The sequence below is a fragment of the Anolis sagrei genome, chromosome 2, assembly GCF_037176765.1.
Source record: "Anolis sagrei isolate rAnoSag1 chromosome 2, rAnoSag1.mat, whole genome shotgun sequence".
NCBI classification, from domain to species: Eukaryota; Metazoa; Chordata; class Lepidosauria; order Squamata; family Dactyloidae; genus Anolis; species Anolis sagrei.
In genome coordinates this window covers 287282067-287309722 of record NC_090022.1, presented here as the reverse complement: position 1 = coordinate 287309722, position 27656 = coordinate 287282067, and the positions used below count along the sequence as shown (strand labels likewise).

General features: G+C 40.7%; 1 protein-coding gene across 1 annotated transcript in view; it reads left to right on the top strand.

Moving 5' to 3' along the window:
* The first annotated feature begins 4695 nt into the window (after positions 1–4695).
* Positions 4696–27656, top strand: part of LOC132766880 (tetraspanin-36-like) — a 43134-nt gene continuing 20173 nt past the window's right edge. The window contains exon 1 of the mRNA XM_060761268.2: positions 4696–4982. Coding sequence (XP_060617251.1) covers positions 4923–4982 — 60 coding nt within the window. The 5' untranslated portion in view covers positions 4696–4922. The remainder of the gene's footprint in view (positions 4983–27656) is intronic.

Sequence of the window (27656 nt, the reverse complement as noted above, 5' to 3'; positions counted from 1 at the left end):
ACTCATCCCCTGTTTGGGTATCAGCCAGCACGTCAACGACTTAAATCAAGACATAGTTTTCTTAGATCTACAGAGACACTCGCTGGAACACCCCAGCAAGCGAGAGTCCAAAAGTGGCAGGCCCAAACCCAGCACCTCAATCCATGGGTGATACCAGATGAGAGACTCCCCCCTGGGCACACAGAAGACTGGGCGACTTGGAAGGCGCTGAACAGACTGCGCTCCGGCACCACGAGATGCAGAGCCAACCTTCAGAAATGGGGCTACAAAGTGGAATCCTCGACATGCGAGTGTGGAGAAGAGCAAACCACTGACCACCTGCTGCAGTGCAACCTGAGCCCTGCCACATGCACAATGGAGGACCTCCATGCAGCAACACCACAGGCACTCCAAGTGGCCAGATACTGGTCAAAGGACATTTAACCAACTACTAAATTAGCATAATCTGTGTGTTTTTTCTTTCTTTTTCTTTTTAATCTGTGTGTTTGTTTTGCTCTGTTAGAATTGTAATACAATGGTACGGTTGCTGATGACACGATAAATAAATACATTATAATACTATAATATATGTACGTAAATATGTTAAATATATTAAGTAATTATATTACAATAATATTATAAATATATAATAATAATAAACTTTATTTATACCCCGCCACCATCTCCCCAAAGGGGACTCGGGGCGGCTATATATATTATATTATTATCATATTTAATATTATTATATTATAGTATTATAGTATATTATAATATATATTATAACACTATAATGTATATATTTAAATATGTTAAATATATTAAGTAATTATATTATAATACTAGGCTTGGGTAACTACAGAAAAATTTGGTTCTAAACTCGTTTCGTTTTTTAAAAGAATTCCGAAATTTTTCTTTAAAAAAGTTCGAAATATACGAAATTTCGTAAAATTATGAATCGATTACGAAACAATTACGAATCGATTCGTTAATGGCGGACGCGATTGCGCAGTATGTTAAAAAACCCTCCAAATGGGACAGGGGGAACTTCTGAAGCTTCCCTCTCCCTCTGTTGTTGACTGTTGGTGTGATAATTTATTTTTTATCACTGATAAAACAAACAACAACCCTAAAACTTGCACCAGGCATTCGGAAATAATTACGAAACAATTTCGAAACAATTACGAAATAAATTGAAAATTTTGTTTCGATTTTTAATTACTCCTGCATGGCTCAATATCGGATCGTAAGCTAATTTAAATACGAATTAATAACAAATTACGAAATTAACGAACGAAACTGCCCAACCCTATATAATACTATTATAAATATATAATAATAATAATAATAATAATAATAATAAACTTTTATTTATACCCGCCACCATCTCCCCAAAGGAAACTCAGGGCAGCTATATATATTATATTATTATCATATTTAATATTATTGTATTATATTATTATATATAATATTAAGATATTATATTCAATCATATTAAATATATTAAATATTATATTACAATGCCATTGTAATATAATATTTTTACTATCTTTTCGTAGAGCTTATAAAATGTATTTATTCAGCCTGGCATTTGAATCTAGTTGATTCGGGGAGTGGCAGTATATAAATTCGATTAATAATAAATAAAATAAATTATATACATAATATTTTAGATATATTAAATTATATTAAATATTATAATATATATACTATTTTAATTATTAAATTCAGTAATATTAAATATATTATAAAACTATTATATATTAAATATTATATTAAATCATATTTAATATTATAATATGTATATATATAATATTTTTAAATGCTTGAGAAACATTTCTCAGTTATTATTTTTCTCATCACCCCCTTCGTAGAGCGTTAATGCCATCTAGTGGGCTACTGTAATATAAACTACTTTTGAAAACTTTTCTTTATGGGTTGTTGTAGGTTTTTTCGGGCTATATGGCCATGGTCTAGAGGCATTCTCTCCTGACGTTTCGCCTGCATCTATGGCAAGCATCCTCAGAGGTAGTGAGGTCTGTTGGAACTAGGAAAAAGGGTTTATATATCTGTGGAATGACCAGGGTGGGACAAAGGACTCTTGTCTGCCAGAGCTAGGTGTGAATGTTTCAACTGACCACCTTGATTAGCATATAATGGCCTGACATTGCCTAGGGCAAACTTTTGTTGAGAGGTGATTAGAAGTCCTTGTTTGTTTCCTCTCTGATGTTGTGCTGTTGTAATTTTAGAGTTTTTTCATACTGGTAGCCAGATTTTGTTTATATTTCTTAGCTTTTTTTTTTCTTTATAAAAGATTATTTGGCAATCTAATGAAATATCTCTTTCCATTTCCTCACAAATCACATATCAATAAATATCTTGGGAGGTGGGAAATATACTTAAAAATATAGAACATGATTCGAATATTCTTCAGAAATACCTCTTTCCCCTCCCTATATTTATATAAATACACACTTTATTGCAATGCTAAAGACTGCTCCAACTTCCGTACAGTGGCCCTTATTTCTCATGCCAGTAAGGTAATGCTCAAGATCCTGCAAGGAAGACTCCAGCAATACATGGAGCGAGAGTTGCCAGATGTTCAAGCTGGGTTTAGAAAAGGCAGAGGAACGAGAGACCAGATTGCCAGTATCCGCTGGATAATGGAGAAAAGCAGGGAGTTTCAGAAAAACATCTACTTCTGCTTCATTGACTATTCTAAAGCCTTTGACTGTGTGGATCATAATAAATTGTGGCAAGTTCTTAGTGGGATGGGCATCCCAAGCCACTTTGTCTCTCTCCTGAGGAATCTGTATAAGGACCAAGTAGCAACAGGAAGAACTGACCACGGAACAACAGACTGGTTCAAGATTGGGAAAGGCATACGGAAGGGTTGTATCCTCTCCCCCAACCTATTCAACTTGCATGCAGAACACATCATGCGATGTGCGGGGCTTGATGAATGTAAGGCTGGGGTTAAAATTGCTGGAAGAAACATTAACAACCTCAGATATGCAGATGATACAATTTTGATGGCGAAAAGCAAGGAGGAGCCGAGGAGTCTTCTAATCAAGGTGAAAGAAGAAAGTGCAAAATCTGGGTTGCTAAACATTTTTTAAAAAAACCAAGATTATGGCAACAATGATTGACAACTTGGAAATAGAGGGAGAAAACATGGAGGCAGTGACAGACTTCGTATTTCTAGGTGCAAAGATTACTGCAGATGCAGACTGTGGCTAGGAAATCAGGAGACGCTTACTTCTTGGGAGGAGAGCCATGTCCAATCTCGATAAAATAGTGAAGAGTAGAGACATCACACTGGCAACAAAGATCCGCCTAGTCAAAGCCATGGTATTCCCCATAGTCACCTACGGATGTGAGAGCTGGACCTTAGGGAAGGCTGAGCGAAGGAAGATCGATGCTTTTGAGCTGTGGTGCTGGAGGAAAGTGCTGAGAGTGCCTTGGACTGCGAAAAGATCCAACCAGTCCATCCTCCAGGAAATAAAACCCGATTGCTCACTGGAGGGAAGGAGATTAGAGGCCAAGATGAAGTACTTTGACCACATCTTGAGGAGACAGGAAAGCTTAGAGAGGACAATGATGCTGGGGAAAATGGAAGGAAAAAGGAAGAGGGGCCGACCAAGGGCAAGATGGATGGATGGCATCCTTGAAGTGACTGGGTTGACCTTGAAGGAGCTGGGGGTGGTGACGGCCAATAGGGAGCTCTGGTGTGGGCTGGTCCATGAGGTCACAAAGAGTCGGAAACGACTGAACGAATGAACAACACCAACAATAATAATATCCAGCCTTAAAGGTCTCAACAGTGACAAATGCAAGATACTCCACTTTGGCAGAAAAAATGAAATGCAAAGATACAGAATGGGGGACGCCTGGCTCGAGAGAAGTACGTGTGAAAAAGATCTTGGAGTCCTCGTGGACAACAAGTTAAACATGAGCCAACAATGTGATGTGGCGGCAAAAAAAGCCAATGGGATTTTGGCCTGCATCAATAGGAGCATAGTGTCTAGAACTAAGGAAGTAATGCTACCTCTCTATTCTGCTTTGGTTAGACCACATCTGGAATATTGTGTCCAATTCTGGGCACCACAATTCAAGAGAGATATTGACAAGCTGGAATGTGTCCAGAGGAGAGTGACTAAAATGATCAAGGGTCTGGAGAACAAGCCCTATGAGGAGCGGCTTAGGGAACTGGGCATGTTTAGCCTGAAGAAGAGAAGGCTGAGAGGAGATATGATAGCCATGTATAAATATGTGAGAGGAAGCCACAGGGAGGAGGGAGCAAGCTTGTTTTCTGCTTCCTTGGAGACTAGGACGCTGAACAATGGCTTCAAACTAAAAGAGAGGAGATTCCATCTGAACATGAGGAAGAACTTCCTGACTGTGAGAGCCGTTCAGCAGTGGAACTCTCTGCCCCGGAGTGTGATGGAGGCTCCTTCTTTGGAAGCTTTTAAGCAGAGGCTGGATGGCCATTTGTCAGGGTGATTTGAATGCAATATTCCTGCTTCTTGGCAGGGGGTTGGACTGGATGGCCCATGAGGTCTCTTCCAACTCTTTGATTCTATGATTCTATGATTCATTATTGGGCAGCTGCTATTAGGAAGAATGTGGTACTTCCCTTTTGTTCTTGCTCCTCTTTAAGAAGATTTACGGTAGCCCTATTAGTCACCATAAAGCAGAGGCAATAAGAGGCCACAGTGTTGTTTTGCACTGTACATAAAAGAAAGCATGTGATGACTAGGCAGGGCAAGGAGGAGATCATGTGATCATAACTGGGAAAGCGCAGCCCAAAAGTCCCATTAGCCTGGCAGAGCTCAACGGTGAACAACACAGAGCTGCTCTGAATTGCATTGTCTACTGGTGATCACCCATAAAGGTTTTAATTTCTCTCCACCTTGATTGACATATCAGGTCGTATAGCCATCACCATGGACTTTGGGGTGATTGCTTCCAAAACGGTGTTGCTACTGATCAGCCTCATCTTTTGGGTAAGTTTGGGGAACTTTTCTCCATTTTTTATGAGACTTTATTATATTGTATAGCTTTTGAACTCAGGAAAAAAAATATATTTTATTTGAACTAAAACTCCCAGAAAATGAATAAATGCAGTTTGGCACTACTTTACGTCTCATGACTCAATGTTAGGAACCCTGGGATTTGTAGTTTGATGACTCTTTGGCAGAGAAGGCTAAAGACCTTGTAAAAGTACAACTCCCAGGATCCCATAGCATTGAACCATAACACTTAATGTAATGTCAAACTGCATTAATTCTTTACGTCTCGTGGCTCAATGTTAGGAACCCTGGGATTTGGAGTTTGATGACTCTTTGGCAGAGAAGACTAAAGACCTTGTAAAACTACAACTCCCAGGATCCCATAGCATTGAGCCATAACACTTAATGTAATGTCAAACAGCATTAATTCTTTACGTCTCATGGCTCAATGTTAGGAACCCTGGGATTTGTAGTTTGATAACTCTTTGGCAGAGAAGGTTAAAAACCTTGTAAAACTACAACTCCCAGGATCCCATAGCATTGAGTTATAACACTTAATGTAATGTCAAACTGCATTAATTCTTTACGTCTCATGGCTCAATGTTAGGAACACTGGGATTTATAGTTTGATGACTCTTTGGCAGAGAAGACTAAAAACCTTGTAAAACTACAACTCCCAGGATCCCATAGCATTGAGCCATAACACTTAATGTAATGTCAAACTCCATTGTTTTTTTAGTGGAAGAACACTTTTCAGAGTTTTTATAATTTAATAAACCCCTATTGTTGTTAAGCATTGTTTGTCGGTTGCCATAACAGGTGGATAATTATTTGGACTTGTATAGTATAGTCTAGTATAGCCCTGGCCGGATATAACTCTTAGAGAAAGCAATGTTGGGTTATAGAGAGACAATTTGTGAGTAAATTTACTTAGGTATTCAACCTGGGAGACTACAAACACCCAATTGTATTTGGATGGGAAGCTGCCTGATCGTAGAACAGGTGTGTCTTGACTGTAAAATTAATGCAGTCTGATACAGCTTTCACTGCCCTGGCTCAGTCCTATAGATACACGGGAGTTATAGTTTGGTGAGACCCCAACCTTTTTTGTCAGAGAAGGCTAAAGACCTTATAAAACTACAGTTCCCATGATTCCATAGCATTGAGCGATGGCAGTGAAAGTAGTGTCCAACTGCATTAATTCTACAGTGCAGATGCGCCAAGAGACGCAAATGCCAGTTCCTTCCTCCGAAATGCATCCTATACTGCCTTGTATTCTTTGGCAGTCTCCCATCCAAGTATTAATTGGAGATGACCCTGCTTAACATCCAAGCTCAGACAGGATCTGGATCTATTTATTTATTTATTTATTATTTATTTGCCGCATTTGTATACCGCCTTTTTCAGCCAGAGGCGACTCAAGGTGGTTCATAGTTGGCAGCGATTTGATGCCATAACAATTATCAAAATGCAATTAAAACAATTATAAAAACAATTCAACATTTAAAATGTAATATAAAAAAACAATAATGAAACAGTATAATAAACAATAAGAAAGAATAAAAGAAACAATATAATACTAGTAATAATAATACAATATTATAATTATAATTATATATTTACATTACATGTAATATTACTAATAATATTACAATATAATGGTATAGTGCAATATAGTAATATATAGTACTGATATTGTACTATGCTAATAACATATTGTATGAAAATATATCTTGTAAGCTGCTCTGAGTCCCCTTCGGGGTGAGAAGGGCGGCATATAAATGCCATAAATAAATAAATAAATAATGCCTATAAAAACCAAATCCTCGGCAGCTCCTTACTAAAATTGTTGTCCAATTGCATCATCGATCCTTCCATATATTAGTTTCCGTCTAATTATGCTCCAGTAGCAAAAGCTTGCTTGAAGAGCCATGTCTTAACCATTTTGCGGAATGTTAGAAGGGAGGGAGCTGATCTTATATCCCTGGGAAGGGCGTTCCATAGCCGAGGGGCCACCACTGAGAAGGCCCTGTCACTTGTCCCCGCCAAATGAATCTGTGAGGAAGGCGGGATCGAGAGCAGTGTCTTCCCAGGCGATCTTAAAGTCTTAGATGGTTCATAAGGAGAGATACGTTTGGATAGGAAAACCGGACCAGAACCGTTTAGGGCTCTATAGCGCATTAGGTAATAACCCTGGAAAATGGCATCATCCAGTTAGGTTTAGGAAAGGAACTCCTAATCATATGAATTGGAACTTTTCCTGGTAAGTCTAATTACACTATGTAACGACATATGAAAGAAATGTTGTTTCTGGTTTGAAATTGTTGTTTCCTATTTAATCGTGCAGTACTTACGGTACTTTGAAAGTCGTTCTACTCCAGAAACTTGGTTTTTGTGGCTGCCACAAACAGTGTTGAATTGGTTGAGATATTCATTGAAAAACTATAGCAAAATGTGCTGCAGGATATCCCTCTCACAAAAACAAAGTTTTTGCAGTTTAATAAATCTTTTTCCCATGTTTTTTTATGAGAGCAACAATTAGAAAATGACATCTATAACCCAGGAACAAAAATCATGTTACATAGTGTTATTAATGGGGAAAAAGACTGGGTTCAAACAACACTTGCTGAAATACCTTCTTGCACAGCAATAGATGATACAGGTGCCCTGTTTCCTGCCTTAATCCTGAAAGGAAGACTTCAGCATTGAAGCTCCCTAGGATTCTTCAAGCTTTTAGGACTTTACTCAGAAACTTTACTCAAAGTTCGACAGGTGGTGAAAATAACTAGGGACCCATCTACACAGCCACATAACCCAGAATACTAAGGCAAATAATTCACAGTATCTGCTTTGAACTGAGTTATCTGTGTCCACACTGCAATACAACCCACTTCAAAGCAGATAATGTTGGGTTTTATACAGCTGTGTGGAAGGGGCCGAGGAAAGAGTTATTTAAGTGTTATCTCTGGTCAAAGCTTTCTTAGGCCCTTTTCACACTGCCCTATATCCCAGGATCTGATCTCAGATTATCTGCTTTGAACTGGATTATAAGAGTTTACACTGCCAGATAATCTGGGATAAACAATCTGGGATCAGATCCTGGGATATAAAGACAGTATAGAAGAGGCCCTAGCTATCTGATATGAGGATTAATAAACATTAATCCTCATATCAGATAGCTAGGGTCCCTTCCGTTATATTATTATTATTATTATTATTATTCAGTCATATTGTATTTAATATGACTGAATATATTTAAAATATAATATATATATATATATATATATATATATATATATAATATGATTTAATGTAATTTTTTAATATTATATATTATAATATTATATTTAATATGGTTTAATATGATTTGATACAATATTTAATTTATACTTTTATAATATAATTAATATGATTTAATATATTTGTCTCTCTATATGTCAGGGGCCAGTACCCTATATATGCCACAGGTTGCCATTGTACTTTTTTCTTTCCTGGTCCACTGAATGCCACTGCTATTGGTTAATATCTCCCATCATTCCCAACTCATGGCCATGCGGGCTGGGCCTATGGTTGCGAGGTGAAATAAAGGGACAGAACTTAGACCTTAAATCTTTGCATAGGAGAAGGAATTTCAGCTACTTATACATCCAATTTAGAGTCCCATTGAACATTAAGGAGTGCTGTTCCTTATTTCATCTTACAAGGGGCTAATGGGAGTTGAAATTTTCTGTTAGCTTTTCTCTATTCCAGCGTTTCTCAACGTGGGGGTTGGGATCCCTGAGGGGGTCACGAGGGGGGTGTCAGAGGGGTCGCCAAAGACCATCAGAAAACACAGTATTTTCTGTTGGTCATGTGGGTTCTGTGTGGGAAGTTTGGCCCAATTCTATCCTTGGTGAAGTTCAGAATGCTCTTTGATTATAAGTGAACTATAAATCCCAGCAACTACAACTCCCAAATGTCAAGGTCTATTGTCCTCAAACTCCACCAGTGTTCACATTTGGGCATTTTGAGTATTCAAGTTAGGTCCAGATCCATCATTGTTTGAATCCACAGTGCTCTCTGGATGTAGGTAAACTACAACTCCAAAACTCAAGGTCAATGCCCATCAAACCCCTTTCAGTATTTTTTCTTGGTCATGGGGGTTCCATGTGGGAAATCTGGCCCAATTCTATCGTTGGTGGAGTTCAGAATGCTCTTTGATTGTAGATGAACTATAAATCCCAGCAACTACAACACCCAAATGACAAAATCAATCCCCTCCAACCCCACCAGTATTCAAATTTGGGTGTATGGGGTATTTGTGCCAAATTTGGTCCAGTGAATGAAAATACATTCTGCATATCAGATATTTACATTACGATTACAGTTATGAAGTAGCAACGAAAATAATTTTATGGTTGGGGGTCACCACAACATGAGGAATTGTATTAAGGGGTCACGGCATTAGGAAAGTTGAGAACCGCTGCTCTATTCCTCTATTCAAGGAACTCATCCTTACATGTCTTTGTTGGGACAAGGATTTAGGACAGGAATGGGAATTGTGCACCTCTCCAGATGTTGTTTGACTTAAACTCCCAGCAGCCTTTGACAGTGTGACCCTTTGTAGGAAATGCTGGGAGCTGTAGTCCAAATGGAGCTGAAGGACCGAAGCATTCCAACTCTGCTTTCCAAACAAAATATACAATCTTGCAGTTCTGTGTGTATTTGTGTGATTGCAAGCTGCAAAGGAAGCACATGTGAGGTGACCTTGATTGTGCAGATGTGCTCTAAGCAAAACCAGAAAAGGAAGCAAAACTATGCACTCGCTGCACCCACTTCTCTTTTTCACAGTTTTTTAAAGCAAGGCAATTGTGGGGAAAAATAACATTGCCAGTGCAGAAAACCACATCTATTCCAGCAACGTCTCAGGGGACTTGGAAAATGAAAGTAGCTTAACTCACCTGCAAATGCAGAGGACACTACATGTCTGATATACTTCCCCTATTTATCACTTGGCTAAAGTAATGCCCCCAATTTGGTTCCATCCATGTTATTGTGTCAGGCATATTGGCTTTAAAGCTTTTCTCCACTCATTACTGAAGGCTCCCTTAATTCTACACTGTAGATTTAATGCATTGACATCTCCTGGCCGTGGGATGAGGACTGAGCATGCTTAGTGGTCTTGGAATGCTGATAAATCTATGGGAGGGAATGAGAAACTGCCAGAGCAGGAATGGGACCCCTTGAAATTGGGTATGGCTGCTTACTGGTTGGTTGGGTGGGTACATCTCAACATTGCAACAGATCTACAGATCTACAGAGACACTCGCTGGAACACCTCAGCAAGCGAGAGTCCAAAAGTGGCAGGCTCAAACCGAGAACCTCAGTCAATGGCGGATACCAAATGAGAGACTCCCCCCTGGGCACACAGAGGACTGGGCGACTTGGAAGGCGCTGAACAGACTGCGCTCTGGCACCACGAGATGCAGAGCCAACCTTCAGAAATGGGGCCACAAAGTGGAATCCTCGACATGCGAGTGGGGAGAAGAGCAAACCACAGACCACCTGCTGCAATGCAACCTGAGCCCTGCTACATGCACAATGGAGGACCTCCTTGCAGCAACACCAGAAGCACTCCAAGTGGCCAGATACTGGTCAAAGGACATTTAATCAACTATCTAACTCACTAATTTTGTATTTTGTCTGTTGTTTGCTTTGTTCTGTTAGAAATGTAATATAATTTGACTGGTTGTCCTGACACGACAAATAAATAAATAACATTGCAACATTTTGTTGCACCAACCTATCTGTGTCATGCATCATAGATATGCACATGTCTGTTTATATGCTATACATTAGCCTTGCTTTGGTTTGGTTCTTTCCAGAATAGCCAATGTTCAAGAAGGCTGGGAGCTATAGACTAAAAAATGTGGACAGCATGGGATTGATGAAGACTGCAACGTGTATTACAGAGGATTTTAACTATTAGTAGAAAAAACATGATGTAAATGAAGCAATCAATACATTCCAATGTCTTTGTCTGTCGGACCCCCCCCCCCCCCCCCCCCCCCGCATGGGCATCTGAAATCATGCATAACACTATGTAACATGATTTTTGTTCTTTGGTTATAAATGTCATTTCCTAATTGGTTCTTTCATAAACTTGGAAAAAGTTTATTATGTATTGAGGGACATCCTGTAGCACATTTTGCTACAGTTTTTAATGAATATCTCACTGAGTCTCAACCAATTCAATATACTGTTGAAGGCTTTCATGGCTGGAATCACTAGGTTGTTGTAGGGTTTTTTTCGGGCTATATGGCCAAGTTCTAGAGGCAATCTCTTCTGATGTTTCTCCTGCATCTATGGCAAGCATCCTCAGAGGTCATTCCACTGATATATAAACGCAATTTTCCTAGTTCCAACAGACCTCACAACCTCTGAGGATGCTTGCCATAGATGCAGGTGAAATGTCAGGAGAGAATGCCTCTAGAACATGGCCATATAGCCTGAAAAAACCTACAACAACCCAATTCAATATAGTTTGTAGCAGCCACAAAAACAAAGTATCTAGAATATAACAACTATTTTCAAAGTAAATATGCACAATTGAACAGGAAATAACACTTTCACACCAGGAACATAACATTTTTCAAATTTTGTTACAAAGTGTAATAACAAACCCTAAGTTCTGATTATGCTGTATCACAGAGGAAGTCCAATTTTTTGGTGTATGAGTAAGTGAAACCATGGATATTGAATCTATGGGCAAAAAGAAGGGGGGGAGCTTTTCCCCTAGTGCTGTGGTTCTCAACCTTACTAATGCTGCGACCCCTTAATACAGTTCCTCATGTTGTGGTGACACCCAACCATAAAATTATTTTCTTTGCTGCTTCATAACTGTAATTTTGCTACTCTTATGAATCAAATTGCAAATATCTGATATGTAGAATGTATTTTAATTCACTGGACCAAATTTGGCACGAATACCCCATATGCCCAAATTTGAATACTGGTGGGATTTGCCCGGAGGGGTGTGTGTGTGTGATTTTGTCACTTGGGAGTTGTAGTTGCTGGGATTTATAGTTCACCTACAATCAAAGAGCATTCTGAACTATAGAATTGAACAAAACTTGGTACACGGAACTCCCATGACCAAAAGCAAATACTATAAGGGTTTGGTGGGCATTGACCTTGAGTTTTGGAGTTGTAGTTCACCTACATCCAGAGAGCACTGTGGATTCAAATAATTATTGATCTGGGCCAAACTTGGCACAAATACTCAATATGCCCAGATGTGAATACTGGTGGAGTTTGGGGAAAATAGACTGGACATTTGGGAGTTATAGTTGTTGGGATTTATAGTTCACCTACAATCAAAGAGCAATTTGAACCTTACCAATAGCATTGGGCCAAACTTCCCACACAGAACCCCCATGGCCAACAGAAAATACTGTGTTTTCCGGTGGTATTTGTTGACCCCTCTGACACCCCTTTATGACTCCCCCAGGGGTACCAACCCCCAGGTTGAGAAACTCTGCTCTAGTAGGACTGTTTTAGTAACAGTCATTATGCAGAGCTTGGAAAAGTACCTTTTTACACTACAGCTTCCAAAATATCTTAGTCAGCATGACTGGAGAGGTTATGGGAGTCAAACTGAAAAAAGTCAATAATCAAAAAATTACAGCACTTGCTATAATTTGATTTTGGACGAATGGTCTGTCTACACTGCAGCATTAATGCAATTTAAGTGTTATAACTCAATGCTATGGAATCATGGAAGTTTCAGCTTTATAAGGTCTTTAACAATCTCTGGCAAAGAGTACTTGTGCCTCCCCAAACTATAAGTCCCCAGATCCCATAGCATTGAGCCATGGCGTTTAATGTGGTGTCGAACTGCATTAATTCTACAGAGTAGATGCAGCCTATAAGTCCAGGAGTTAACCAGACAGTATGCCAAACTCTGGGAAAGGTTCTCAAAAAACATATACAGAAGGAGGTTCTGCAATTACAAAGCTTGTCTTGCTCAATGGATCCAACTTATGGGAAAATGACTGTACTGGTTGTTTGCTTGAAAGGTTTGAAGAGTGTTTGTCAAGAATCGGCATTTGCCACTTTGGAACTTTCCACTTATGAGGAGTGGCAAGTTCCATTAAGCTAAGGCATTGTGTTGAAAAGACTATTAGAGCCATATGGACTGCACCCAAAAGAACTATCCAAATCAGCATTGGGTTCTCAAGTATGTAAACCAGATCCCATAGGAAAACTACAAGCAGCACAGCAGGGCACTATCCTTCTTTTCCTGTTTTCCTACTGCTCCTAAATTAACATTTAGCACAGTGTTTCTCAACCTGGGGGTTGGGACCCCTGGGGGGATCGTGAGGGGGGTGTCAGAGGGGTAGCCAAAGACCATGAGAAAACACAGTATTTTCTGTTGGTCGTTGGGGTTCTGTTTGGAAAGTTTGGCCCAATTCTAACATTGATGGGATTCAGAATTCTCTTTGATTGTAGATGAACTATAAATCCCAGCAACTACAACTCCCAAATGTCAACTTCTATTTTCCCCAAACTCCACCAGTGTTCACATTTTAGCATATTGAGTATCCGTGCAAAGTTTGGTCCAGATCCATCATTGTTTGAGTTCACAGTGCTCTCTGGATGGAGGTGAACTACAACTCCAAAACTCAAGGTTTTCCAGTATTTTCTGTTGGTCATGGGAGTTCTGTTTGGGAAGTTTGGCCCAGTTCTAACATTGATGGGATTCAGAATTCTCTTTGATTTTAGATGAACTATAAATCCCAGCAACTACAACTCTCAAATGTCTTCCAGTATTTTCTGTTGGTCATGGGAGTTCTGTGTGCCAAGTTTGGTTTGATTCCATGGTTGGTGGAGTGCAGAATGCTCTTTGATTGTAGATGAACTATAAATCCCAGCAACTACAACTCCCAAATGTCTTCCAGTATTTTCTGTTGGTCATGGGAGTTCTGTGTGCCAAGTTTTGTTCGATTCCATGGTTGGTGGAGTTCAGAATGCTCTTTGATTGTAGATGAACTATAAATCCCAGCAACTACAACTCCCAAATGTCTTCCAGTATTTTCTGTTGGTCATGGGAGTTCTGTGTGCCAAGTTTTGTTCGATTCCATGGTTAGTGGAGTGCAGAATGCTCTTTGATTGTAGATGAACTATAAATCCCAGCAACCACAACTCCCAAATGACAAAATTAGCCTCGCCCACCCAACCCCACCAGTATTCAAATTTGCATGCCAAATTTGGTCCAGTAAATAAAAATACATCCTGCATATCAGATATTTACATTGTGATTCATAACAGTAGCAAAATTATAGTTACAAAGTAGCAACGAAAATAATATTATGGTTGGGGGGGTCATCACAACATGGGGAACTGTATTCAGAGGTCGCGACATCAGGGAGGTTTTGAGAAACACTAATTTAGCAAATGAGCCATATATTTGCATGATCCTTTCTAACTGCCCAGCTTGGTAGCCATCACCATATCTTGTGTTAGTGAAGCATATTAGTAATGTGAGTGAGTCTTTTCCTTTGTCTGTCCCACATATATTTAATAGAATGGGCCTGAGTTGTAATGTTAAGATGGGTGGCAGATACCACGCTGGCCTCGTTTTCCATACCATGTATGGACTTTACAAGCTTCGGCCAACTTCAGTTGTTTTTCTTGTACTGATGACCAAAGATAACAGGGAAATTACTCTTCAAATAAACATGTTGAGAAACCAAGCAGTGCACTTTGCAAGCTTTTGCATCAAGTTCACGTGTGCATTTTGTGTGTTGTTTACTTTTTATACTCATTGGGATCTGCTGCAAATTTGTATGAATTGCTGCTTTGATCCTTACAAACCTTTCCCAAACTGGAACGTTGCTCTGTGCAAGAATAGGCTCCCAACATCTAATTTATTGTAAGGTCCCCCTCATTTTTGCCTTCCTCTGAACCAACTCTCGTTCACTATGGTTCTGCTTTAACTGCCAGGGCCGGGCTTTAGCACAGCAGGTTAACCACCAGCTCCAATAAATCTTGCCAATCAAAAGGTTGGCGGTTCGAAGCCTGGGTTGGGGGTGAGCATCCAATCTTCAACCCAGCTCACTGCCCACCTAGCAGATTGAAAACAGCTGTGAGTAGATAAATAGGTACCATCTAACACAGGGAGATATTTGAATGGCACCAAAAGGAAATACCAGAAAAATGGTAAACAGGGCTCTTCAGGGAAAAATGGTAAACAGCATGGTGGATGGAGCGACGGCACCCCCTGTCCCCCATGGCCAAAATTGAGCACAACCTCCAAAACTCCGAAAATGGGGAAAGCCTAGATACCTCTATCTATGTACTGTGCCTATCCTGCGCCCCCGGTGGCACAGTGGGTTAAACCCCTGTGCCGGCAGGACTGAAGACCAACAGGTCACAGGTTCGAATCCTGGGAGAGGTGGATGAGCTCCCTCTATCAGCTCCAGCTCCTCATGTGGGAACATGAGAGAAGCTTCCCACAAGGATGATAAAAACATCAAAATCATCCAGGCGTCCCCTGGGCAACATCCTTGCAGACGGCCAATTCTCTACTACCAGAAGCGACTTTGCAATCACTCCTGACACGACAAAAAAACAAATCCTGTCAGTGTATAACAGCATTGAAAGTTTTCCGTATATGTGTTCTGTGATCCGCCCTGAGTCCCCTTTGGGGTGATGAAGGCAGAATATAAATACTACAAAACAATAAATGTCTACATCCTTTGGAAGCCTGGAATTCATAGCTTTCCGACGAAGAGTTCTCAATATCTTGCTAAACTATATATCCCAGAATTATATAGGATAAAGCCATGGAAGATGAAGTGTTATCAAAATGCTCTAAGTATATACAGTATGAAAGAGACTTAAAACTATAATAACCTTTCTGACAGGGGAATTATTCAAGCCCCCGGAGCCATTTTTGGTAATAAAGATTTTTCTAGACATTAAGTCTAGCCGTGTCCAACTCTGGGGGGTGATGCTCATCTCCATTTCTAAGCCAAAGAGCCGGCATTGTCCGTAGATACCTCCAAGGTCATGTGGTCAGCATGACCGCATAGAGTGCTATTACCTTCCCACCAGAGGGTACCTATTGATCTACTCACATTTGCATGTATTTGAACTGCTAGGTTGGCATAAGCTGGGGCTAACAATGGGAGCAAACCCCATCAGTGCATTCGAACTGCCAATCTTCCAATCAGCGAGTTTAGCGGTTTATCATGCTGCACCACCACAGCCCCAAAATTAGCTATTTTGATAATAGCTAATTTTATTTCAAAATCTATATTGTAGTAGTATTATTATTAAGCAGACCAAAAATACACAAAAATCTCTGTGTAAGCTTTTGAGACGAGAGTTGCCTTCATCAACAGAAAGGAACGGGAGATGAAAGAATGAGTCATGTCATGTAGTCTGCATTTTGCTTTATAGTCATATAGTCTGGTGTCTATTAAATTAGATGCATCAGGTTACCCCCTAATGTTCTCTAAATTTTCTGGGAATAGGTAACATGATAAAACAATACAATTATTTTCCCTACTGAAAAATATCCTTAAAACCCCTTGAAAAGCCCAGACTTGTTGTCATTTGATATCAAGATCACAGTCCCTTTTATAGGTGGAGAGCGGAGATTTTGGTGGCATCTGATGTCTTTGGCTGAAAATCCTCAATACTTTTTCCTAAACTACAAATCTCATGATTACATTAGATATTGCTATGACAAATAGAAGTGGGATTGTAAGTGTAGTACTGTGTAGTTTAGCCACTGTTTTGATTTGTCATTTGTTCGTTTTCAGCATTGAATATTTGCCACTTTCGTTAGTTTTGCTGGAAACCGCCCTGAGTATCCTCGGGGAGATAGGACGGGTTATAAATAAAGTGTTGTTGTTGTTGTTATTTAGTATGAAAAAGTCCTGAATCCCAGCTGCCAGTGGGTAGATTTCGGAAAGTCCCAATGTCTCTCATCCTTCTCTATGAAGAGATATATGTTGAACAATGAGTAAACTCAGTGCACCATATGGACTTTTTTACCATGTCAGAAGTGACTTGAGAAACTGTAAGTCACTTCTGGTGTGAGAAAATTGGCCATCTGCAGAGATGTTGCCCAGGGGACGCCCAGATGTGTTACCATCCTGTGGGAGGCTTCTCTCATGTCCCTGCATGGGAAGCTAGAGCTGACGGACAAGAGCTCACCCCATCTCACAGATTCAAACCACCAACCTTCAGATCAGCAGTTCAGCCGGCATAAGGGTTTAACCCATTGTGCCACCGTGGCTCCTCACAATATTATCATTGATGCATACAGAACAGATGTCAAGGGATGCTTATATTTCATTAGTAATCCCCAACTTTTCAAGATTCATGACATGGGGTTCTCATTTCTAAACCCCTTCCCTCTCTCTTTCTCTCTCTCATTTTCTCCTTCACACACACACACCATCATTCCAAAAAGAGAGAAGTCCAGAATAAGCCAGAAATCTTTTTCTACCTTGCTCATTCTCTTCTTTATGAAAGGCAAACTGTAGTTTGGTCTTGGGCAAATTCCTGGTGAGGATGGGCAGGTAGATTGCGGTGATTGGCCAGCCAGCCAGAATTTCCCCTTCCTCATTTTACACTCTGTTAAAAGGATGATTTACTCAATTTTGAATGTCAAGTGTCTGCTCTGAAAAATGTACTTAATAGTAGAAGAAAGCATTTGGAGCACATTGCAACTTCTATAATTTTATGAATATCTACAGCCAACCAGACCCATTAGGAATTTGTCAAGTAAAGTACAGCTGGCCTCCTTCCATATCCAGGGAATCTCCAAAATCCAAAAAAGAAATCTTGATTTTGTATTGTCGAAGGCTTTCATGGCCGGAATCACTGGGTTGTTATAGGTTTTCCGGGCTATATGGCCATGTTCTAGAGGCATTTTCTCCTGACGTTTCGCCTGCATCTATGGCAAGCATCACTACGTCTGAGGATGCTTGCCATAGATGCAGGCGAAAAGTCAGGAGAAAATGGCTCTAGAACATGGCCATATAGCCTAGAAAACCTACAACAACCCAATCTTGATTTTGCCAGTTTAAATAAGTCCCAGCATTTTTCTTTGCCACTGTATACACAGGGATTTGAGTATCCATGGGTTCTGGAACCAATTTCAAACAATACCAAGGACCCACTCTATAGTATGTGGCTCCTAGGCAAGATGAAGCCCAACTCTGTGCCACTATCAAAACAAACTATCAAGGGATGCTAATTTTTATTTGTTGTACCTTTTAATTATTACTAAATAATATTTTAACAGCGTTCCATGCAGTCATGCCGGCCACGTGACCTTGGAGATGTCTACGGACAACGCTGGCTCTTTGGCTTAGAAACGGAGATGAGCACCACACCCTAGAGTTGGACACGTCTGGACTTAATGTCAGGGGACAACCTTTACCTTTACTAATATTTTAATACTATTATTTAATTTTTATAGTACTTGATAATTAGTGGAGAGGCACAAAAATAGTTTGTTTTGCCTTTGTTTCAACAATTAGTCCAAATGTACAAGTTGAAATATACTAAAACTAAAACCGCTTTGGGTAGTCTTTCCATTGCACATGTCCTATATTTGCTTTGTTCCCAAATGGTGCCAGTAGTTGTCATCTAGTCTTGGAAAAGTTTCCTGAGCATCCAGCTCAATGAGGAAGTTTTCAAAGTAAAATCATGTTGACTTTGCTTCTAGGTGTTTGTTTTGAAAGGTTGCTTGTTTGGTTTTTAGTTGTTTGCATGTGTACACATACAACTAGATAGTAGTCTCTTCCACTGTTGTGTAAACTGAATGAATGCATGCATATGTCCATTGGTAACTAGCCAAGCTCCAGCAAAGGATCACCGCCTTGTCGGGGCGCTGGAGCTTGAGCACCTCAATGATGTCATGAGCGAAACCGTGAAGGGCCACCCAAGACGGGACGGTTGTGGCAGAGAGGTCAGACCAAGCGTGATCCCTGGGGAAGGCAATGGCAAACCACTCCAGTATCCTTGCCAAGAAAACTAAATGGACCAGTACAACCAGAGATATGTCGGTATGCCATTGGAAGATGGGACTCCCAGGTCGGAAGATGGCCAAAATGCTACTGGGGAGGAGCAGAGGATAAGTTCAACTAGCCCCAGATGTGATGACGCAGCTAGCTCAAAGCCGAAAGGAAGGCTAGCGGCCGACGGTACTGGAGGCGAACGACAAATCCGATGCTCTAAAGATCAACACACCATAGGAACCTGGAATGTAAGATCTATGAGCCAGGGCAAATTGGATGTTGTTATTGGTGAGATGTCAAGACTAAAGATAGACATTCTGGGGATTAGCGAACTGAAATGGACTGGAATGGGCCACTTCACATCAGATGACCACCAGATCTACTACTGTGGACAAGAGGAACATCGAAGAAATGGAGTAGCCTTCATAATTAATAAGAAATTCGCTAAAGCAGTGCTTGGATACAACCCAAAAAATGACAGAATGATCTCAATTCGAGTGCAAGGAAAGCCTTTCAACATCACAGTGATCCAAATATACGCCCCAACCACAGCTGCTGAAGAAGCAGAAGTAGATCAGTTCTATGAGGATCTGCAGGACCTACTGGATAATACACCAAAAAGAGACATTATTTTCATTACAGGAGACTGGAATGCCAAGGTGGGAAGTCAAATGACAACTGGGATCACAGGCAAGCATGGGCTGGGAGAACAAAATGAAGCGGGACGCAGGCTGATAGAATTCTGCCAGGAAAACTCGCTGTGTATAACGAATACTCTCTTCCAACAACCTAAAAGACGGCTTTATACATGGACTTCACCAGATGGTCAACACCGAAATCAGATTGACTACATCCTTTGCAGCCAAAGGTGGCGGACATCCATCCAGTCGGTGAAAACAAGACCTGGGGCTGACTGTAGCTCAGATCACGAACTTCTTATTGCCCAATTTAGAATAAAACTAAAGAGATCAGGGAAAATACACAGACCAGTTAGATATGATCTCACTAACATTCCTAGCGAATATACAGTGGAAGTGAAGAACAGATTTGAAGGACTAGATTTAGTAAACAGAGTCCCAGAAGAACTATGGACAGAAGTCCGCGACATTGTTCAGGAGGCAGCAACAAAGTACGTTCCAAAGAAAAAGAAAACCAAGAAGGCAAAATGGTTGTCTGCTGAGACACTGGAAATAGCCCAAGAAAGGAGGAAAGCAAAAGGAAACAGTGAAAAGGGGAGATATGCCCAGTTAAATGCGCAATTCCAGAGGTTAGCCAGAAGAGATAAGGAACTATTTTTAAATAAGCAATGCATGGAAGTGGAAGAAGACAACAGAATAGGAAGGACAAGAGACCTCTTCCAGAAAATTAGAAACATTGGAGGTAAATTTCAGGCAAAAATTGGTATGATAAGAAACAAAGATGGCAGGGACCTAACAGAAGCTGAAGAGATCAAGAGAAGGTGGCGAGACTATACAGAAGATCTGTATAGGAAGGATAACAATATCGAGGATAGCTTTGACGGTGTGGTGAATGAATTAGAACCAGACATCCTGAGGAGTGAGGTTGAATGGGCCTTAAGAAGCATTGCTAACAACAAGGCAGCAGGAGATGATGGGATCCCAGCTGAACTGTTTAAAATCTTAAAAGATGATGCTGTCAAGGTGATGCATGCCATTTGCCAGCAAATATGGAAAACACAAGAATGGCCATCAGACTGGAAAAAATCAACTTATATCCCCATACCAAAAAAGGGAAATGCGAAAGACTGCTCCAACTTCCGTACAGTGGCCCTTATTTCTCATGCCAGTAAGGTAATGCTCAAGATCCTGCAAGGAAGACTCCAGCAATACATGGAGCGAGAGTTGCCAGATGTTCAAGCTGGGTTTAGAAAAGGCAGAGGAACGAGAGACCAGATTGCCAATATCCGCTGGATAATGGAGAAAGGCAGGGAGTTTCAGAAAAACATCTACTTCGGCTTCATTGACTATTCTAAAGCCTTTGACTGTGTGGATCATAATAAATTGTGGCAAGTTCTTGGTGGGATGGGCATCCCAAGCCACCTTGTCTCTCTCCTGAGGAATCTGTACAAGGACCAAGTAGCAACACTCAGAACTGACCACGGAACAACAGACTGGTTCAAGATTGGGAAAGGCGTACGGCAAGGCTGCATACTCTCACCCAACCTTTTTAACTTGTATGCAGAACACATCATGCGATGTGCGGGGCTGGATGAATGCAAAGCTGGGGTGAAAATTGCTGGAAGAAACATTAACAACCTCAGATATGCAGATGACACCACTCTGATGGCCGAAAGCGAGGAGGAGCTGAGGAGCCTTCTAATCAAGGTGAAAGAAGAAAGCGCAAAAGCCGGGTTGCAGCTAAACGTCAAAAAAACCAAGATTATGGCAACAAGAATGATTGACAACTGGAAAATAGAGGGAGAAACCGTGGAGGCCGTGACAGACTTTGTATTTCTAGGTGCAAAGATTACTGCAGATGCAGACTGTGGCCAGGAAATCAGAAGACACTTACTTCTTGGGAGGAGAGCAATGTCCAGTCTCGATAAAATAGTGAAGAGTAGAGACATCAGACTGGCAACCAAGATCCGCCTAGTCAAAGCCATGGTATTCCCTGTAGTAACCTACGGATGTGAGAGCTGGACCTTAGGGAAGGCTGAGCGAAGGAAGATCGATGCTTTTGAGCTGTGGTGTTGGAGGAAAGTGCTGAGAGTGCCTTGGACTGCGAGAAGATCCAACCAGTCCATCCTCCAGGAAATAAAGCCCGACTGCTCACTGGAGGGAAAGATACTAGAGACAAAGTTGAAGTACTTTGGCCACATCATGAGGAGACAGGAAAGCCTAGAGAAGACAATAATGCTGGGGAAAGTGGAAGGCAAAAGGAAGAGGGGCCGACCAAGGGCAAGATGGATGGATGGCATCCTTGAAGTGACTGGACTGACCTTGAGGGAGCTGGGGGTGGTAACGGCCGACAGGGAGCTCTGGCGTAGGCTGGTCCATGAGGTCACGAAGAGTTGGAGACGACTGAACGAATGAACAACAACAACTAGCCAAGACTGACCCTGCTTGGCTTCTAAGGGCCCTTCCACACATCCATATAACCCAGAATATCCAGACAGATCTGCTTTGATCTGGGTTATCTAAGTCCACACTGCCATACAATCCAGTTCAATTTGGATTTTATACAGCTGTATGGGAGGGGGCTAAGATAAGACTCAGATCCAAGCACGAACTAAAGCCACTAACATTTTGCTAATGAAAATTGTGTGGCCAAGTAACATCAGAGTGTGGTCAGGATAATAACCTGCTCTAAGCCCCATCTACACAGCCATATAATGCAGTTTAACGGCACTGAAATGCATTATGTGTCCACTGTGACCATAAATGTGGTATTAAACTGCATTATATGGTAGTGTAGATGAGTCCTGAGGCTACTGGGAAGGGTAAAATCCTCAACTTCTCTCCACTGAATGAATGGAGTACTAACTACCTTTACACTTTGAACTCAGTTTGCACCAATATATATAAGCTGAGGACAAAGGGGGAAAGTGGAAAGAGGAGAGGAAAGCTGGAATGTTTTGAAAGCAGATAAGAAAGTGAGATGTTTTCCTTCCAAATTGAGACAGACGGATGATGTGTGCATCTATCTACAAAATGTTGAACACTGAACTATGTACTCCTCTTGTCCTGGAAATACATCTAGGGCTGGGAAAGGATTGATGTGTTGGTTTCCATCCGCTGCTTTTAAAACGGAAGTGTGTATAAAGTTAACAGATAGAATGTGTCTTGCTCAAAGGCCCTGGGGCATGAAGCTTTTTAGACAAACTTACAAAGGCTGTGTAGATTTGGGTGCTTTACACAACTTCTTGAATGAAGGGTTTCTAAAGCAAACTGAAACAGTATGTTCTGGAATTCCTTCCATTTTCCCTGAGAGTTTGGGGTCATCCCCTCTGTTTGTACAGTAATGTCCTTCATGCCTAAGTTTCCTCCAAGAAGGCAGAAGCAAGAATGCCAACCCCAAACTGAGCTTGATCATTTGTAGCACAAAGTGCAAAAACGATTTGCATTCATAACCAGAACCAAAAGTATCTTTAGGGCCTCTGGTTCATCAACCATTCATTCATTTCTAGTACTCGAAATTCCATTTTGTTATCTTCTTGGAGTATGAATTACTCTTCTTGCCCTACCAGGAAAATTAGACTTGCTGACTTTTGCGATCGGAAAGAAGGCTGAAGATGAATAATTTTTACTGGCCATAGTCATGCACATATTCTTACGCATATATATGGAGAAATCTTCTCATGGAAGATTCATTTTTGAGCTTCCATCTCAAACCAGTCTTTGTTCTGAAGCTGCACATTTTTTTCATGCAGAAGGCAGCTGAAATAGTTTGCAGACCTGTTCAAGTCAAGCAAGATTTACAATAAATATGGTTGGAATTGCATTTTCCCATCTCCCACTCTGCATTTTTACATGCAAACCACCTCCAGAGAGTCTGCTGGCACACCCTGTTTTATCTGTCTAACTTAAGCGAATCCTAGCTCCAAATCTATATATGCATGTAGGTTGTTTGCAGGTTTATTGGTTTGTATCACAAAGGCTCCTTTGTGGCTTGATGGATCCAGACCAAACTTGGCACACAAGACCCTCTGTTATCCAACTTAATTGAGGGGTTTGAACTAAAAAGCCACCCTTTTCAGACTCAGAGCAGAGGGAAAGAAAAAGAGCAATGTATATTGGCTGTGCCTAGGTGAAGTGGCCCTCTGTGATGTGAATGGGAAAGAAAGGGAATGAAGGGGCTTGGCTGCTGCTAGGTAACATGACTGTGAAGGGAAAAAGGAAAGTAGGGGAAAGGAAGGAAGTAGAAAAAGAGGGGCAAAGGGAGACAGGAGGTAGGGGTAAGAAAGAAAAACTAGGGAAAGAAGGGAAGGAATGAGAGGGAGGGAAGAAAGAGAAAAAGAGAAAAGAAAGGAATGTAAGAAAAGAGTTGAAGGAAGAAAGGAAGAGAAAGGACAGAAAGAAGGGGGAAGATGTATGAGGAAAAGCAAAGGAGGAAGAAAACAAAGAGAGGGAAAAGGTGTATGAAAGCTTGAAAATAATAATAATGTTCCTCCCCAAGTTGCTAAAAAATATATAGTGCCACGTGTTGCTGTGGCCCAGTCTGTTGATCTGGAAAATAAAGTAATGAGAAAGTGTTGGTTTCTAATATACGTAATTTCTTTATGCTTGTGGATAAACAGTATTTCTTGCTGTTTCTTTGTCAGTGTTGATGTGGAGAGTGTCTGGTTTGCCCACCCTGGAACATGCAACATATCATTGTCCTTCTTTAAGGGTCCCTTTCAAATCTATGATACTATATCTCTCTCTCTCTGTGAATCATATCTATCTATATCTATGGCTGGATGGCTCTTTGTCAGGAGGACTTTGATTACGTTTTCTTGCCCTGATGAAGGGAGTTGGATTGGATGGCCTTAAGTATTTTCTGTTGGTCATAGGGATTCTGTGTGGGAAGTTTGCACCGATTCTGTCATTGGTGGGGTTCAGAATGCTCTGATTGTAGGTGAACTATAAATCCCAGTAACTACAACTCCCAAATGTCAAGGTCTATTTTCCCCAAATTCCATCTGTGTTCATATTTGGGCGTATTGCGTATTCGTGCCAAGTTTGGTCCAGATCCATCATTCTTTGAGTACACAGTGATCTCTGGATGTAGGTGAACTACAACTTCCAAACTCAAAGTCAATGCCCACCAAACCCTTCCAGTATTTTCTGTTGCTCATGGGAGTTCTGTGTGCCAAGTTTGGTTCAATTCCATCATTGATGGAGTTCAGAATGCTCTTTGATTGTAGGTGAACTATAAATCCCAGCAACTACAACTCCCAAATGACGAAATCCTAATTTTTTGAGTGATGGTCACTCCTTGTGTTGTGAGACGGTTTGTTGCCAAATTTGGTGTGATTTCGTTCATTGGTTCTTTTGTTTTTAAGGTACTCATTATACACAGAGCATTTTTAGATAGATAGATAGATAGATAGATAGATAGATAGATAGATAGATGGATTCCATTAAATGGCATTTCCCTATATGGTCTCCAAATTACTGCAGGCCACCGAGGTGTCCAAAATGAAACATACTTCTCCATGGTTGCTTGGTTATGCTATACCAGAGCTAGCTGAAGTGATCATTTCCAACAAATTTCAGGATTCCCTCTTCATGAGAAGAACCTAGATGCACTAGAAGTCAAGCAAGTGAAAGAGGAATGCTAGCAATAAAAGAAAATGACCCTAATGTTTCATTAGCGTAATATCATTAAAGCACTTTAACACTTTGACTATAATTCCAAAATAATCATTAAAAAGAGCTTAGTAGAAATTAGGGCAAAGCAGTTACTGAAAGGAAGGAACACAAGAAAGAGTTTGAATGCAAAGCCATGAACATGCAAGGAAAATCAAAACAAAAAGAACTGGAAATGTCCCGATGTTCTTTTTCCTTTTAGTTTTATTTTTTCTTTTGCTTTTTAATTTTATATTGTTTTGTTTTGTTGCTGTTCCCTTTGCCTTAAGGATTTTAAATGATTTTAAAGAAAATCTTCAATAAAGATTATTTTAAAAAAAGAATTTCCTAATATTCCCAGGGACTTTCCTCCTGTCTTGATAAATATAGTTTAATTTTATCATTACAGTAGTTGAGATGACAGTGAGATGGAGGAGGTCACATCAATTGCATGGCACGAGAGGAAGAGTCTTCACTTTTGATTTCATTGTGGTCCCTGAAAACAATAAGTTCATTGCATTTGACATGAGGGGGGAAATTCCTACTAGCACCAATTCTGAAGAATAAGTGTATTGCAAGGAGCTTCTAGTAGCACAATGGGTTAAACCCTTGTGCCGGCAGGACTGCTGACCGAAAGGTTGGTGGTTTGAATCTGGGGAGTGGGGTGAGCTCCCATCTGTCAGCTCCAGCTTCCCATGCAGGGACATGAGAGAAGCCTCTCACGGGATGGTAAAACATCTGGGAGTGCCTGGGCTATGTCCTTGCAGATGGCCAATTATCTCACACCAGAATCAACTTGCAGTTTCTGAAGTTGCTCCTATCACAAAAAAGCACATTGCAAAGAGCAGCTCCAAAGAATACAAGGCTCCCACAAACTTGATCCAGTTGTCCCTCCTCCAAACACAAAACAAAGCCCTTTCAAGCCATTTGTCTAAGAAAACTCAAGTTTCCCCACTGTCTGCCCCCAGCTTGGACTTCCAAACTTGGTTGGGGACCATAGGATTTGTATTTCAACACATTTGGAAGGTGCCAAGTTGGAAAATTGCCCGGAGGCAAACTATCTGTGAATAGTCACCCCTTTTGATATAGACATAATGAGGACATTTGCAAATAATCTAACTGTGAAAGGACTTTGTCAAGTTAAGCGGTTTCTGGGCTTTTAGCCAGGAGGATTGAGTAAACACTTGGGAGGGTTGCCTAAGGAAACCATTCTCATTTCTGTCCCATATCTGAATCAAATGGGCCTCTGGTTCAAGAACGCTTGGCTGAAGAGTGCCATAAGCCCACATGGCTTTGCTGCTTGTTTTTTATTGGGGTTCTTGACATAAAAATGCTCACATTTTGGGCCACTACAAGTTACATGTGCCCTGCTCTTTTTATGTTACATAGATCCTTCTAGCTTTTGAAAAGCATTTGTTTCCTCCACAGTTTGTCATCTTCTCATGGTGTCGCATTGTCCCAGAACCTAATGAGGGTTCACTAAATTATCCCCTGTGTCCTATTCCCAGAATTTCTTTATGCTACACAACACATTGTGCCAGGAAACATTGTGTAGTCTCTTTAGCGGAAGTCTCAGTTCGTGACTCTAGGAAAGAAGGTATATGTAAGAGAGAGAGGGTGCGTGCCATTTGGGGAGGTAGCTATTTAAACATTAGAATCATTTCTGTTTGTCTTTTAGACTTAAGAGTAGGAAAACTGAACAGTATGGCTGTGAAATCACACCATTACTTCATGCTTTGGCAGGAAAGAGAGTGTGAGTTATTCTTTCCATGAAAGGAGAAGAGGGTTTCTCACCATCAGATTTTGTTGAGATTAACTTCACAATTCAGCAGCAGATCAGTTGCACAACTTCAGCGCTTTCCAGTAGCTTCTTCCTGCACAGTATTTTCAGTCAACTGCTCCCACAGCCTGCAGTCACTCTGGAACCTTTTACAGACACTTGAGCACATGCCCAGCCATTGTCAGTTTTACCATTGTCTTTCCCCCAGTCTAGATGATATTACAAACTTACCACAGCATACAGTTAAATCTTGTCGTAGCAGACAGGTTCTTTAATTACATATAGCCTTCGACGAACAACATCACAGCACAAGGAGAGAGAATACACTGTACATGACTTCCTTATATACAATTCTATACAATTACACATAGCAAACTCTGTTTGGTTCCCAACTCATTAACTTAACTCAGACCCAGGATTACATCATTCACAATCACCTGGACTAGGCCAGAACACATTCCCCAAATAATTCTCTATATACAGTGAATGAATGACTCAGCATTTCCAATAGAAGCCCATTAGCTGTGCATGACTCAGCTATATTACATTACATTGTAAAACCTGACAGATTTGAACA